At 41.4% G+C, this 15,862-nt stretch overlaps 1 protein-coding gene across 1 annotated transcript in view; it reads right to left on the bottom strand.

The window, feature by feature from the left end:
* The window catches only part of LOC138288350 (V-type proton ATPase subunit S1-like), a 321,316-nt gene that overhangs the window by 245,199 nt on the left and 60,255 nt on the right, over positions 1–15,862 (bottom strand). The window contains exons 2-3 of the mRNA XM_069229885.1: positions 1,929–2,055; positions 1,772–1,840 (exon numbers count right to left, since the gene is read on the bottom strand). Coding sequence (XP_069085986.1) covers positions 1,772–1,840; positions 1,929–2,055 — 196 coding nt within the window. The remainder of the gene's footprint in view (positions 1–1,771; positions 1,841–1,928; positions 2,056–15,862) is intronic.

The raw sequence follows: 15,862 nt of genomic DNA, 5'->3' as shown, positions 1-15,862 counted from the left end.
ACAAAGCAGGGTAGATGGTGATTTTTTGCACCACAAACCCTTCATTGATGCCATTTGCAGGTGAAAAAACAGACGCTTTCTTCTGCAGCACTTTTCCCCATTTTTCCTAAGAGACTCAAAATGTAGCTGTATTTTGGCTAATTTCATGGGCCCCTCTATGGGAAGCTACAAACCCTGGATATTTTTAGAATCCCCAGGATGTTGGGAAAAAAAGGATGCAAATTTGGCGTGGATACCTTCTGTGGACAAAAAGGTATGGAGGTCCAATCACAAAGTAACCCAAATAGCCAAAAAAGGCTAGGGAGGAGGCCTAGCAGCAAAATGGGTTGAACTCACTAATAACATTGCATGAAAACATCCACCATTTAGTTTTTCTTTGTTAGAAGCATAAAAACATTGCAAATATATAAAGTGGTGCATCACCTTCAAGTTAGTAAAAACCACGATCCAACCAAACAGAAAAAACTATTACCACTCAGCAATAAGGCAATAAGGCACAACATATGAAATCAAGAAGTGCACAAACAAAAAGGTCAGAAGAAAGCATTCTCAAGCTATGTGCCCCATGGGGCATATTTACTAATATTTCACAAAATGCAGGGCACCAAGCAAAGTTGCTGCGCTGCGTTGTGTAAGAGGAAGAGAGGACGAATGCTCCATATTTACAAAGATAATGAGCATTTCTGCTCTCTTATTGCGCTGGGCACTGTATGCAGCCTAGCGTCAATGCAGGCAGCCTTGCACCAGAGTGCAAGGCTGCCTGCATTACGAGCAAAATTGATTTTGTGCAAGAAGGGTCACCTTCAAGCACAAAAACAATCATAAGCATTTTCATCTTTCTCTGTGTGATGTGGAACGCATCACACAGAGAAAGAGGAAGTAACCAGGAGAAATCATATATCTCCTTGTTATGCCTCACTGGGGAAGGAGTAGCATTTTGATGCATTCCCCAATATTAGTACATTTGAGAATGCGCCAAAATCCACAGAAGGATGCATAGACATTCCCTTGCTCCACCCATGGACTGCCTTCCAGCTTCAAACATAACACAGAGCAAGCCGTACAGTTGCATTATACACCTCTACAAAGCCATTCAAGGTGGTGCAAACTGTCCATTGCATGGCTTTGTAAATATTACTGAAGCCTTTGCGTTGGCCGTTTGTCATTTGTGCAACTCAAGGACAATACAAGGGCCTAATAAATTTGGTCCTAAATGTAGAAGAATGTCCCACAAGACTTATGCTCACTGTATGTATAACTTCTGCATTTCTGAAAGGGGCTGAAATCACTCCCCTTCAAGGAGCATTTCGTCAATACCAAAAAGGGTCTCCCCACTTTATTGACTTCACAGACGTAAGAATTAAATGTATGCCCCTTCTGCGATGAGACTGCAGTAGGGATGAGTCAAGTGTGCCCCTCTTGCCCATGGGTGAGGGGAGGAGAGTGCCGCCCACTGCATTGTACAAGGGAGTGCAGTGGTGGAAACAGGGAGGAGATTGGCATGAACAGATTTGAGCATTCTGGTATATTCTCAACACCACACTCCCAAAAGCGGGTCTATGCTATAATATATATATATATGCTATAATTTAAAGCAATTATTTATTTTTCTGTACATTTTATTTCTTTTATTATGGTCACTTAATATTTGAACCAGTACTGCACTATACCAAAACTGACTTAATCCCCTAATATGTTCAATTCCGGGCATCTGGCTTCCATGAACAAGTTGCATGTTTAGAGAAACGATGGTTAGACATGACATTCTTGCCTGAATGTTGTGCAATGGCTTTTCTCTTTCGGAGGTAGCACTGAGATATGTGAAGTCATCCACGCTGAGCTGTAAAACAGAAGTCATTGTTAATTAGGTTTTGTTACCACTCGCCTACCCAGGTTTGAACGCTCTCTACTGTGAAAGAAGTACTTACCGAATCTTGAAGGAACAGAACAAGGTTCCGCGGGTTTTGGTGGAGTATCGGCTCCAGAAATGCATGAAACTCGCGCCCTGACGTTATGTGTCCTTCATGTGCCAAAGCTGTCCTGTCCCATAAGGAGCTGAAAAAACACCCATCATCATTCTATACCTGTTACCAATGTTTGTCATTGTATCAAAATAGCATATATGGCTTTAGACTGAAGCAGCAATTTTAATAACAAGCTCTCATGTTTTGGGTCCCTGCTTGCTTTGTTAACCTGAATAACTCATCTAAGCAAAATCATATTCTAATTCCTGCATTAAATCATGTTATTTAACCGTCATTACGAGATCTTGGATGCAAATCCTGAATGAACACTCCACTGCGCTGGAGCTTGCCCTGGAGCCTTCTGCATTGATGGTCCTCTTGGGAGTGATGGTGGGAGTGGGAGGTTCATGGGCACTAAGAACATTATTGGGCACGGTGTTGCACATAGCCAAAAGATCTACTGCTGCACAGTGGGTGATGACCACTCTCCTCTCACTGTCACAATGGAGGCGGGGGATGGACTGGTGTGCTCGGATGGCGCGGCTGGTGTACCAGACGAGGGGCTACCTGAAAAACATACGATAAAGTTTGGCTCAACCGGTTGGGGGCAGCATGCTCGGACGTGTAAACGTTCATTTGGTGTGTGGGCTCTGATGTGGTGGGGTTGACTGCTGATTCTTTATATTACAAACTTGGACCATAAAGGACTCGTGAACTGATGTAATACTTTGAGTTGCTTTAATCTGCTCAGTGACATGTTAATATACAAACAAAACAATAGTGTTGGTTATAAAAAATAATAATTTTCATTCCTTTAAAAAGGAGGAAAAATGGCAAACAATTAAGTTACTATGATTTATCAGGGCCTTTTGCCATTCATCTTTAAATACCCCTGTTTTTGCAAACTCTTTGAGCTGGATTCAAAAACCCTTTTCTGTGGATAGTTGTGTGTTATTCCTGTTTTAAGTGTAAATTGCACCCCAAAACCCACACCTGATTCATAAATCATATCACTTGATTTGATTGTGCTTTATGTATGTCTTAGGGGGTGAGTTACTCATAAGCATCCAGTTTTGATTTACCAACCATTTTTATTAGTATTTGTGTGGTACTCAAAGTGTAGGTGTGACATACTCATGCGCTTCTTGGAACCAGGTAAGCGTGGTCACGAAAAAACCTTTTCTCTGTAAGTAGGCATGTCTAACTTAAGAACATATATGAGTAAGTCATAACTAAGGCAACTGAGCACAAAGCAAGACCAGGCTACTCACAGAAAAGAGTCTGTGAATCAGGTGTTGAAATGCACGTGTAATATGCACCAAATAGAGGAGTAAGATGCAACTTCTCATAGAAAGAGCTCTCTGAATCACGCTGACAGCAGGTAAAAATTGAATGCACTCTTTGCATGCTCAAGGATCATGCTTGTTATAGATGTCCGAAAGAGCCAAAATACAATGATAATATGGTGGCTAAATTTATGTGTTTTTAAAGAGCTCTCAAACCACTGATTGACCATCCAGCTTCAGTACCGATAATTTTACTGGCAGTAATTACAAAGATGGCTAGGTTTACTGCATCAGTCATAAAATTCTAGTGTTTACATTATAGTAAATCTCTAATTAGTACCATATAACTAGTTTTATGGCCAGGTTCTATAAAATATGTAGAAGGATGACTACATTTTGAATTGCAATTACAATTAAAGCAAGGGAGTCACTGATCTAAGAGATGTTGTATGTAGCCTATTATGCTGTGTGTAACTGTTATTTTGCTTTGCATTTCAGTATATGAAGTTCTAATTCCATACTGGGATAAAAGGAACTACAACTCCAAGTATGCAATGTAAAAACATGGACTGGACGAGCTACTCATGCTTGGACCTGGGACACGTGAGATTTAATTTCAGTATGCTTTCTAGGCCAACCAATGCAGCTTGGAACCCCAGTATAACTCAGACTACCTCTTAAAATTAAAAATTATCGATGAATTATTTAATAATATGAAGGATTGGATTTTTTTCTGATTGATACTCAGCCCCTTGCCTTCTATAAGAAATGTTTGTTTACATATGGCCCACCCAAGTGTGAAAATCAGTACTTTTTAATTTGCCTGTTGGACTTCAAAGTTGTGCTCCCACCATGAAGTGTATTACAAATAAAAAAAATCGAGAAAATACTAATTAAGTACAAAAGATATACACTTAAGCTGGTTTGTGGATTCCAACATACATCTTTATATTTTGCAGCTTGTTGTAAAATATAGAATTGTTTTGATACAGTAGGAATGGAAATGCAGTGACTCACCAGACTCAGCACAAATAAAGCTGAGAAGGGCATGCGCTTAAATATATAATAATATACACCTCTCTCAGATCATGGATCCCTACTACCTGGAGGGGCATAATCCGATCTGATTACTATTCAAGCAGACACTTCAGCATTTAAGCATCTAACATTACCATGGCAGCCCAATTAATTCAGAGGCACAGAAACCCTTGTTGGAAAGATGCAAAACTGAGAAATCCAGACACAGACCAGGAACCTAGCCTTGTCCAAAGAAATTAAGTGACAGCTCTGTAATCTCTGAAACACGTCATACATCTTAACCTCTCAGCAGCTGCGCTGCTGTGTGAGACCATCTGGATGGAGATGCTTGTGGAAATGAGAATAAAATGCTTGCGGTGCCGGAGCTGTCCTAAATCCAGCGTATATGAAACTACAAAATCCAACGAGGTATCATTAAGTGTGTCAATAAGTGGATAAATTTATACTAAGAGTAAACCATTGAGAGAAAGATAGTTATAAACAGAGACCACAAAAACCAAACTGGTTGTTATGTTGTTTATGTAGCCAAAGTTGTTCATGGAATATAGGCTGTTATACTGAAAAAAACATTAAATTGTGCTCAAATGTGAAAGTGATCACACAGTGCTAGTGATAAAGGTGTATAGCACGGAGAAAGTGATCACGAGAATATGACGGCGCCAGTTAAAATAAATAAATTACAAGGTATGGAAGGTATATAATTTCATGTTTTAGTCCATATGCTCTTTAAAATAATACGTTTATTCGAAAATCTGTTTGCACCTATAAATTTAGACAGCGTTTCAACCCCTAATTAATTCGCTGGATCATCATCAGGGTGGAAGCAGTGGTAGTGCACTCAGTTGTTTCAATGTTTCCGGAAATAAATATACAATCAGCTATAACACTATGATATGAATGATTATCAATAAATTGTCTAAACAAAAAAAGGGGGTAAACAATCACCTTTACCATTTGGTAAGGCGACGTTTGCCAAAAATAACATTTCAAAGAGCTAAATAAACCAAGAAAAGTATGGAAAAGAGTTTAAGAGGGAAGGAACAGTTGCCCAGTGTCATGTGTCCAAAACTTACATGTGACAATGAGTACACTTATGGACCTATATGAAAACATCCCCACTGGTTTTGATTTAAAAGAGAGGAGATACCTGAAGTGAAAGCACACAGGTGAGCCAGACTTGAAGGCTGATTACCAAAGTAGCATATGGTAGTTTGGAAGGCAAGCAACCACTTGCATGTTCTCACCATGCTATTGCAGTGGTGTACCGTGCCAGGCTCTTGAACAGGGACAGAAGGAAGACCTAGACTGGATCCTGGTGATGGGTAGAAAACCTGCAAGAAGCTGGAAGATCACCAGCCGGTAAACCACCGGGCAGGTGTCCAGGACTCAGCTGGATCTCAGTGCCAGCCAGAGGCTGCCAGGCGATGGAGAGTAGTCACAATATTGAGGAGGGACTGGAGAAAATGGAGGTAAATGGAGCCAAGGGCTGGCAGGGAACTGAGCAATAGCCTCTGATTTAAATTTTAAGGAGGAGGCCAGAATAAGGTTGGTGTAAGTCTGGGTACAACCAGGAGAGGGTTGCTTGCATCGGAAAGGAGCGGGTAGTTAAAGAGAGACGCTTAACCAGAGATTGCTGTGTTTGCTTCATGGGGGTAGGGGGCAAAGAAGGACTACAGTAAGCTAAGTGCAGTCTAAAATCATACATAAGGAAATCAGTGTGTATACAATGAGAACCTCCGAAGAGTGAACACTGATTGTAAAATGGGTAGAATTAAAAAGAGGATTGAGGATTGAATGGATGGGCAAGGAAAAGAGTGAGAAAAATAAAGATGGCCTGAGTGCACTTTCAATTTAGAAATATCTGTTTACAGAGAAAAGAAGTAGGGGAAAATGGGATCGTATCCGAAACAGAAACACATTCTGTTTTACACCAAATCTACAGGGGCATAGATTGGTCAGAAGAATAGAGGGTGTGAGCTTCAGGGTTTCCAATAACTATGCTGGCATATCATGTTAAAATACACCAAATAACCAACATTAAAACAACCGACATTTATTAAGACTTTGAGAAGAGAGAGAGAGAGAGGGAGAGAGAATGTGAAAATCCTAGGTGAAAAACACAGACACCTCACCAAACCCGACTGAAAACAACCGTTCCCAACTATTTACTAGAGTATAGATTTATTACGAGGTGCAGCACCATAAACACCCTTCCCCCCACAACTATGGCACTGCCAATTAACAGGTTAACAATTTATTGATTTGCACACGAACAATAGTTATTGTTTTACACGAAAAACGATGTATCATGCAACGCTGCAAAGAGGAAATTGGTTCAAGGGTAAACATTTTGAACTGTTAACACATTCTGTCGTATATTCATCTATCATTATTAAAGTGACACATATGACCACATTCATTATACAAAGACGGTATACATATTACATAGTGCACAGCATGTAGTGTCCACCTCAGTTGTTGATGGACTAATACGTATGCTGGCATGCCTAGGTGGTAGTCGAATTGGTTCAATTGCGTTTCATTTAAATTTTACACCTTTTTAGTGAACTGCTATGTTCTGGTAATCATAATTTAACCATACGTCATACTTCCTTGTATATGTGTTAAGTCACACTCAAGTCCTAAATGTTTTCCAGCACCCAACCCTCCCAGAGTGTTTCATCAAAGTGGAATGAGACACCAAATGGGCATTCTGATGGTATCACAGAAGACAGCTTTTTTGTTGGATATGCGACCCTTGATTTTCTGCAGGGCTTCGCCAATGTATATCAAGTTGCATGGACATCAGATAGCACAGATGTTTGTAGACTAACACTTTGGGTTAGTGGTTTGTGGTTATGTTTGAAAGATTTCAAAGTTTTGCCCAAAATGGTCCTGCAAATCTTTGCTACTTCGACATGAAAACAGAATAGACTCAATACCCAGACTGCTGGTGCTCAGAATTGACCTGCATTTTTTCATAATTTTTGTACTTTTGCTGGAGGCTGGGCTGAAGGTGGTGGCACAAATAATGCATGATTTTTTCTCCTTTCTGGTGTGATAAGCAATATCTCAAGAGGACAGGACCATGCCTATTTAAAGGCCATGAAGACAGAGTTGTCATAGTGTTGCGCGCCCTTGGGCACCTCATGGGTGAGCAATTGTGACACAACACTAAAGTCAGATTCATCAAGCCACACAAGCTCACCTTGCGTGACCCTGCATGGCTTGAAAATTCTGGGGTAACACAAGGCAGTACAAATCGCTGCCTAGAATTACTCTGCTCCAGCGAGTGATTCCTTGGATGGAGCATGGGTATTCCCATGCATCCACCCATGGATTTTGGCACATTCCCATATTTACCATTAGTGGTAGACCTGGAAATGCGTCAAAATGCTATGAGGAGGCACAAGGAGGAGAAACATCTTTATTTCTCCTCATTGTTTCCTCTTTTACGTGTGCTGCATACTGCACACACATTGAAAGAGGAGAATGCCTCTGAGAATTGTTTTCCATTCCTGCACAAAAATAATCCTGCCTGTAGCACATGCACCCTTGCTCCATGATGCAAGGGTGCCTACTCTGGTGCTAGGCAGCCTAAAGTGCACCAGGGCAAGATAAGGACAGGAATACACTGTATAATGTTAAATAGAGAACATTTCTGCCCCTTCTCTTTCACGCAGCGCAGGAAGATGGCTTGCTGCGTTGCGCTGTGTGAAAGTGTGATAAATCTGGACCAAAATGCTTAGGGTGCTCATGTTCTTGTAACGTGGTTGAAAGTAAAGCAGCCACTTTTAAATAGTCTGATTTCAAGTGCAGTTCCTGCAGATCTGCAAGAATTGACGACATGGGAGGCCATCCTTATGGCCAGAAGTGACAGTAAGGCGCCTTTTATATGAAAGTAAGGCGTTAAGTTCAGTAGGTTTCCTGTAATGATCAGTACCCAATTTACCATCAGTGGCTCCAAGAAAAGGTAGGGAGGTTTTGCTTTATTGAGAGTTGAAACTGAAATGTTCGAATCTTATTTTAAGGCAAGTAATGAAAGCTGTGAGGTCCATTTCGTTGCCTCTCCATATCAAGTAGAGATTGTTAATGTGGCGCTTTTATAAAGTAATGTTACCAAAAATTGGATTGAGCTTGTTTAAGACCATATTTTTTTCAAAGCTTTCAACATATAAAATCGTGAAGTTGGGAGTTAAGCATGCTCCTATTGAGACTCCTTCCTTTTGTTTTTAAAAATATATCTTCATATTGGAATACATTCTCGGAGAGAGCAACCTGTAACAGCGGTGCGAGAAAGGCAGAGGGAAATAGCATGCTGTGTGATTAGATTGATTTCTACCTTCCGTGAAATGTTGATATAAAGGGATTCTATTAAGAGCCTGACTAATATATCCCTTGTGTCAACAAAACCAAGGTCCTCAATCCGGTTTATGGAGTCCAGGCTGTCCTACATACAGGTATTTGTGAGCGGTGCATTATCTTTAATAAACAGAGTTAGATGTTTTCAAAGGGGTTCCAAAAATGGAACCACATCCGGAGACAAAAGGCCTCCTGGAGAATTTGCTCAATCTTTATGGATCTTAGGTAGTATATATATTACGGGTGTATGAGTAGTCTATTGAGGAATAAGACTTTTATATAACTGACAAAACCTTTTTCTTGGTGATGTCAAGGATAGTTTTTTGAATATGTTTGACGGGGTTTGAACAAAAGGGGAGGTAATGATCCTTAGTGGAAAGTTGGCGTAGAATTTCATTCATATAATGAATGCTGTCCATAATGACTATATAACTTCCTTTGTCAACTGGTTGGTTCAATAACTATTTCAGGAATAATTTTCAATCCTAATAAGTCTGGACGTTTTAGTTTGGTGAAGTTATAAGGGATATTTTCGAATGTATCACAAAGTGCCATGGTTTCATTCCAAACAAATTTTTCAAAAGCACGATCCTCACTGGGAATGATAGAGGACGGGGAATTGAATAAGAAGCCACTGTAGATGTTTGCTTTATGGTAACACAGCAGATGGTCACAAGTAGATCCCAGATTCCAACAAATATCCAGAGAGTCGAAAATTCTCTTTTTACCATATTTATTTACCATTTGTTATCATATATTATAGCACGAAGTGTGAAAGCCACATTACATTGTTACGTTATGCAAGCCAGGCTATATCAGTCCACCAAGCTTTCAAAAGTCACTCAGGAACACCTCATAAGGTCCCCTTGTGCCTCCACAAAGCACTCATACAAGGGACCAAACCAAACTATCTATCGACTCCTTGTATCTTTGAAAAAATGAAAAACCCAACAAACTGAAACAAATAACAAATAAGAAAACTGAACTGGTGGGAGGGAGCCCAAAGGACCCCATTTCCCCAATCCAGATCATCCCACTCCCACCCCCAACTCTCAATGTCTTTCCACATCCCACAACGTTTACAGACATTTTCTCCACTATCAACAGAACTGTCCATGACTGCATTGAGCTCCACCCACACCTGTCCCTCCAGCACAATCATTCCACAGACATTATATAATCATAGCAGTCCACAGGCTACAAGAGATCATACAGCCCTGAAGACCCTGGCTCAACAATAATCTTGTTGCCCACACCAATCCTTGAATCAGTCAGGGAGACCGCAGCACATATTCCCAAGGCTGAAATCCCAGCCTCAGTCCTGCCCATCCTCTAGAGCTATTGTCCCATCCTGTTGCACCACAATTCTAGGATCAGACTGCATGGTTGTTCACCATACATCAGGCAATTTCACTGAAGATCCGGTCCGTCATATTCATGTGGCTAGAGACCTAGCATCCCCATTCGTCTGCCTAAGTGTCTGGTCACCCCACTAAGCTCGAGCCAGTCCCGCACTTCTTCTGGTGATGTGAATAAGTGGGTTCTTACAGTATGCAGCAATTTCAACTTTGTGGGAAAAAGCAGTATATACTTCAGGTCCATAACCTTAAATTTATGTTTCACCCCAATGAATGATTTTCTAAACTTTTATATCATCTGTGTGTAGTCCAGAAAGATGCAACTTACTTTTCCCTCATATGTGGGGGTCGGCATTCTTCCTGATGGCCTGCAATATTACACCCCTGACTTTACAAATAAGGATTTTAGCAATGACTCATCTTGGGGTGTAGGAGGGGTGGAATGCAGAGGCTGCTGCGGTACAAGAGCTCTATGCGCCCTTTCCACCACAAAGCGGTCAGAAAGGCCCTTAGGGTTCAAAACAGTTCTGATCCAAGTTTCAAGGAACAGTTTAGGTGCTGTTTCCTCCACCCTCTCTGGGAATCCCCAAAATCAGAGGTTACATTTTGCAGATCTAACCACATCATCCTCTATTCTATTATCTAGCTGTATCATAGGCTCAGTGAGAGGGCTCACTGTGTATTTGAGGGTCATTATTTCCTTCTGCAGGCAAGCCATATGTTGTTTAATTTCAAGCATTCGTTCAGCAACCTACAGCAGGTATACAAGGAGGAGATTAATTTCCAGGTATGGTGACTATTTTCACCTACAGAATAAATTTAAAGTTTTCAATAGCTGTCATGGTTTGGGCTACAGTGGGATCCTTTGAGTCCTGCAGATTACTTCTCAGGTTGGCATCCCCCAAGCCTTGCCACCCCCAGTACCGCCAGCTGTAACATTGTTCCATCTTTGTTTGTGGTGATATTTTAGTGAGTCTATCTTTCATCATATTGTCAGTCATAGGGGCCCCAGGCCCCAGATGTCTTCAGCCCTTTAGAGAGTCGGGCCCGATAGCCAACAGCAAGGCAAGGACAGGACTGGGGGGAGACCCTGAAGTATTGCCTCAAGCAGTCTCCTCGGTCAACCACCTACGATGTGACTCCAGTTATGGGCAAATGCGCCCTGGCCTCCACCACCCCACAATGGGACCAAAAGGGGCAAAAGGGTAAGTGTGGAACTGTACATCCCATGACACACACACCACAGAGAAAGAAAAAGGGAAGAGAGTCACTCCCCACACTACAGTAGCTCAATCTCACCTCAATGTAGGCTCTTAGGCAACAAAGGCAATCAATCTAGTCCAGTTGCTTGGTCTTGATTTTCTCATTAGCCATAGATCACCCCTGCAAAGCCTCCTTCCATGTCTCCATTTGTGCGAACAGTGAATGGGGACACAGAGAAGGAGGTACAGGAGTCCCTGGCCCCATCAGCCAGTCTGTGCACAAACGGAAGGGCTGCACAAAGATGGAAAGCTGTCCATCCACCATCTAAAGGCGGCCTCCTACAGCTCCTACAGGACAACTACATCACATATAGGAGCCCCATTCCCTACACCTCACCATCTCCCCCACACAGGGGCTTTGGTCGGATCAACATATTGCACTCCATCACTTATGGATCCAGTCTTCCACAAGGTGATTACTCCGGTGGAGAGGGGGCCATCCAACCACATCATGGCCCACAGCAAGCTTTTAGACCCTCACAACCCTTATGCACAGCTGCAATTTTTCTCTGGTTCCACAAAAAAGAGAGAACACCAATCACTTCACTTCCCCATCATGGGCAGCTCTCCCTCTGTTTCCATCTACCTTGTGCTGGACCCTTAGGCGTAGCAGGCCAGTCTCCCAGGCTCACCTACAACTCAGTCCAGCTGAGGCTCAGCTGCTATGAACCGGAAGGTCAGGAGGGCTGCTCCCCTTATTTATTTTGAGGGCCTAGGCTTCCAAGACACCTACCAATGGATGGCCAAGGCAAGATCCAGCCCAGAGCATTGGTGGGGCTCTCCTACCGGCAATGTGGGCCTCCGCCACAGCCCCCTCTGTCGCACCCACCACTTGGGAATGAGATCGTGAGCGCGGTCAGAGTCTCCAAACATCCCAGCTCTGAACCAGTGAAACAGCCCAACTCTGAACCAGTAAAACAGGTGAACTCTGAAGCAGCAGGGGGTACTCCATGAACAACAGAGCTCTACTGCTTCAGACAGGTGGTTTTGAACTCGGAAGAAGACCAAGATTTAGAAGAACGGATACGTGGGGTGAGGAGCACTAACCTAGTGAGTGCTATCAGTCGTGTTGCTGACCATATCTCCATCCAAAAATACTTGCACTGGAGCTAAAGCTAGGCGGAATTAATTCAGAACTGTTTAGAGACATTGTTGTCAATCACTATTAATTAATGCAAACAAACAGCTGCAGTGAAGTGAGTCATTGTCGAGCCAGGTTGTGCTGGAGATGCTATGCGGGTTGCTACTCCTCACAACACATATACTCAGTGTGCACTTACCACTGCATAGGTCCAAATATTGGCACAGGTACATAGGTGGATCATTCACTAGAGGGTCCAAACACTGTTCGGAGCCCAAAAACAGCTGCTGAAACCATATTCAAAACATTCCCACCCAATTTCGAGCAGTGCCCCATCAAGAAGACACAGATATTATAATAAGGTACAACTATAATACACTTTATCCTAGTCCTGCAGGAATACTGTACAGTAAATTTGCCCTGGGGACAATCCATTATAACACATATCAGTTTAACCATAGGCAAATTTACTACAAACCTGTACGCGATGAGGGATAATGTGCTGAACCAGGTTTACCAAACCTAAATTCCATGTATTTTTCCTCTTTCAAAACTGGTTTGCACATGCACATTTTTGGAAAGCAGTGGTTTCATTTAATTCCCTATCCAAAATCCTCCCACGTACCTGTCACCATTTGCACCTAATTTCCGATTCTCTGTTGCACTCAGAATGAAGCAGAAAGTATTCTTAAAGACTATTTCCAATCCAAAAGCTTAATTTCGATTTTTTTAGAAAATTCCTTTGCTTTTTTTATTAAACGTTTTGTAGTTTTTCCTACGTATATACTTTTGATTTATAATTTTAATCTACATTGTTGTTTTTCTGCAAAGTTACTGCAATAGTTTCACCTAGATTCACCTTTACGTGGTGTTCTGTAGGAACAGGTGCAGGGAGGAATTATTCAAGAGTTGTTCGAGTCACCTATAGTGTGTTCTAAGTATGATTTCTCACTAGCAAAGGCCTGGTTCACCTGTAAGGAGAATATTCTCCTCAACCTCTGAACATAGGCTATTGACTTGAAAACCACATGTTCTGAATATGGAGTCTGCCTATGATACGTGCTCTAGTCTGCAGGACCGACTTCAAAGTGATTTTCACATCTTTGTTTTATTCTAGATTATTTTACAGGGGCCCATCCTGGAACACCCACCTTCTGCTGTGTGATCCTGAAGATGCCCCATTATCAGGCTTCTGTGAGTTACTCATGTTCAGTTATTCCTCACACGCTCATTCTCAATCTTCTCACGATCGTCAATTTCCACCATGCCTCCCTCCAAACCTAAAATTGTACGGCAAGTCCGCCTATCTTCTCAGGCCCTACATAAGTGTTTTAGAAGTTTCTAGAAGATTCAGTTTATCTGAAGTCAAGGCTTAAGGCAGGCCTGTGATACACCATACCTTGAATTATATACACGAATTAGGATTTATGGCGACGAGGCACTCATTACTGGGTAACTTTTAGAGGGCTGTGGCAAGGATGTATATTATATTTGGTTCTAGAATAGTTGTTTTATGTGTGTTATTCGTCCATTTCCTTTTACTACACGCCTTTGACTCTCTTCTGACCTATTTCAGAAGCTGGTTTGTTTTTTCAGCTTGTCCAGGAGGTGGTTCTCACTGATAATGTTGGCCGTCGTGTTATTTTATGATGACATTAGTTTCTTCCTCCTTGTTAGCCAAGCTATCTATCAGTTGATGCTGAAGAACACACGCGTCTAATGATTTACAATCTGTCTGTGGGCTCTTGGAGTTCCTTTCTATTTTCACAAGGGCTGTGGGAAAGCATAAAGCATTATCCCTGGTTAATAACTAATGTGGGTGCTATAACAGAATGTGTCTTTCTTATCTGTGTTCATAATGTTCGACAGTTTGTCATGCGTAAAAATGTTGCTATCAAGGAACCTGTTTACGTGGAAAACAAAAGGTTTTTCTTGCATTGTTAATTGTGAGCAAGTTGAAGTGTTAGCTAGCCCACTCTAAACTCAAACATTTTAGCCTTACATTTCTTCCAAATTGGAGGTGGTGAAACTGCACAGAAACGGTTTACAAAATATGCTAAATTGATCCGAAAACGGTGTCTCCCGTGGAAATTTTAGACAACGGCACACCAGGCATACTGAACTGGAGTGAAACACCGGTAGGAGCCTGGTTTGAGCAGAAAATGTATCGGACGCGATTTTAGAATTTCGTCAAGACTTTTTCTGGTCAAAGGGGTCTGTGGATGAAAATGAAACAAAATAGCAACATTGAGAAATGGCAAAAAACATAAATTTGTGTAAGGTGATATTCACGAATCTGGCGAGATTTTTCATGTGTTTTAAAATTCCACGTGAGCCTACTTCGAATAAGGATAATTGAAGATAGAAGGCAAATATGACACCTCACTAGCCCTCTGATGTTCATGTCAGGCTTGAATCCTCCTGAACAGTGTATAACACCATCAAAAGAAGTCTATGCAGCCACTGAAGCTTAGGCTTTCTACCGCCGGCCTTTCAAATTAGTTTTCATCGTAGTCACATTTATTCCAAATAGCGAAACAGGGATAAGTGCATTTATGCAATGCCAGCGAAAATAATGTAGCCAAATAAAACGTGTTATTTGGAACAAAGTTCAAAATAAACCCAGAATCACACATTTATTACTGCAGTGAAAGAAAAAGCATTGCTAAATGTCTCAAAGAGTCCATTTTAGAATTATTTTGCAAAAAAAAAAAGACGGTCATACTAACAAAGCCTGGGTACTCGGATTCTGCCTCACTGCACGGAGTTGACACCTTGTTCTCTGATTATGGTTAAATAAGTATGTTTATCACGTTTGCACATAAAACACAGCATGGCGCAAGCCACGCATGCTGATCTGCCACCTATGCTATTTATCACCGTTATAGCATTGTGGAGGAAGGGAAGGAGAAACATGTCTGATTAGACCCTTCTCCCCCACACACAACAATGGTTATAGCATGCGGCAATCTGTGCAAATAGCATTTATACTATGTTAATGTACAGGTTGAGTTACAAAGGATAAATACATAAAATATTATTTATAAGACAATAAGAATGTAAAGCAATGAATGCACACTCACAACACATTACTGTGGATAACGTGGAAGATGTCAATAATGATAACAAAAGAGGTGTTACTTTAGCAGAGGGATAAGCAATAATACCTAAATGTTTTCTAAAAAGATCAGCAGTGTTCAGGTTGAATATCAACTGCAACAGAAAATCCATGTATAGGGTAACAAGACTGAACAGAGAATTGAATCAGCAAAAGACATTTTCCAACCTATACTGCCCAAAACACACACCGCCTCCACAAGTCCTCTGGCATGAGAGGAAATTAGTGAACATTGATTCAATCTCAAAACAGTGGTTTTTACACTGATGCCTAAAAGAATACCAAGAAAAGTCTAAAATGGTCTGTAAAGAGGAAACATTGAATTGTGCTGTTTGCCCTGATTTTGGTCCAATAGATCACATCAGCAGTGAATATTGCCAGTTAGGCCATTTT

Source organism: Pleurodeles waltl, chromosome 4_1 (assembly GCF_031143425.1).
Source record: "Pleurodeles waltl isolate 20211129_DDA chromosome 4_1, aPleWal1.hap1.20221129, whole genome shotgun sequence".
In the NCBI taxonomy this organism is placed as follows: Eukaryota; Metazoa; Chordata; class Amphibia; order Caudata; family Salamandridae; genus Pleurodeles; species Pleurodeles waltl.
This window is presented reverse-complemented; position numbering and strand designations above follow the sequence as displayed.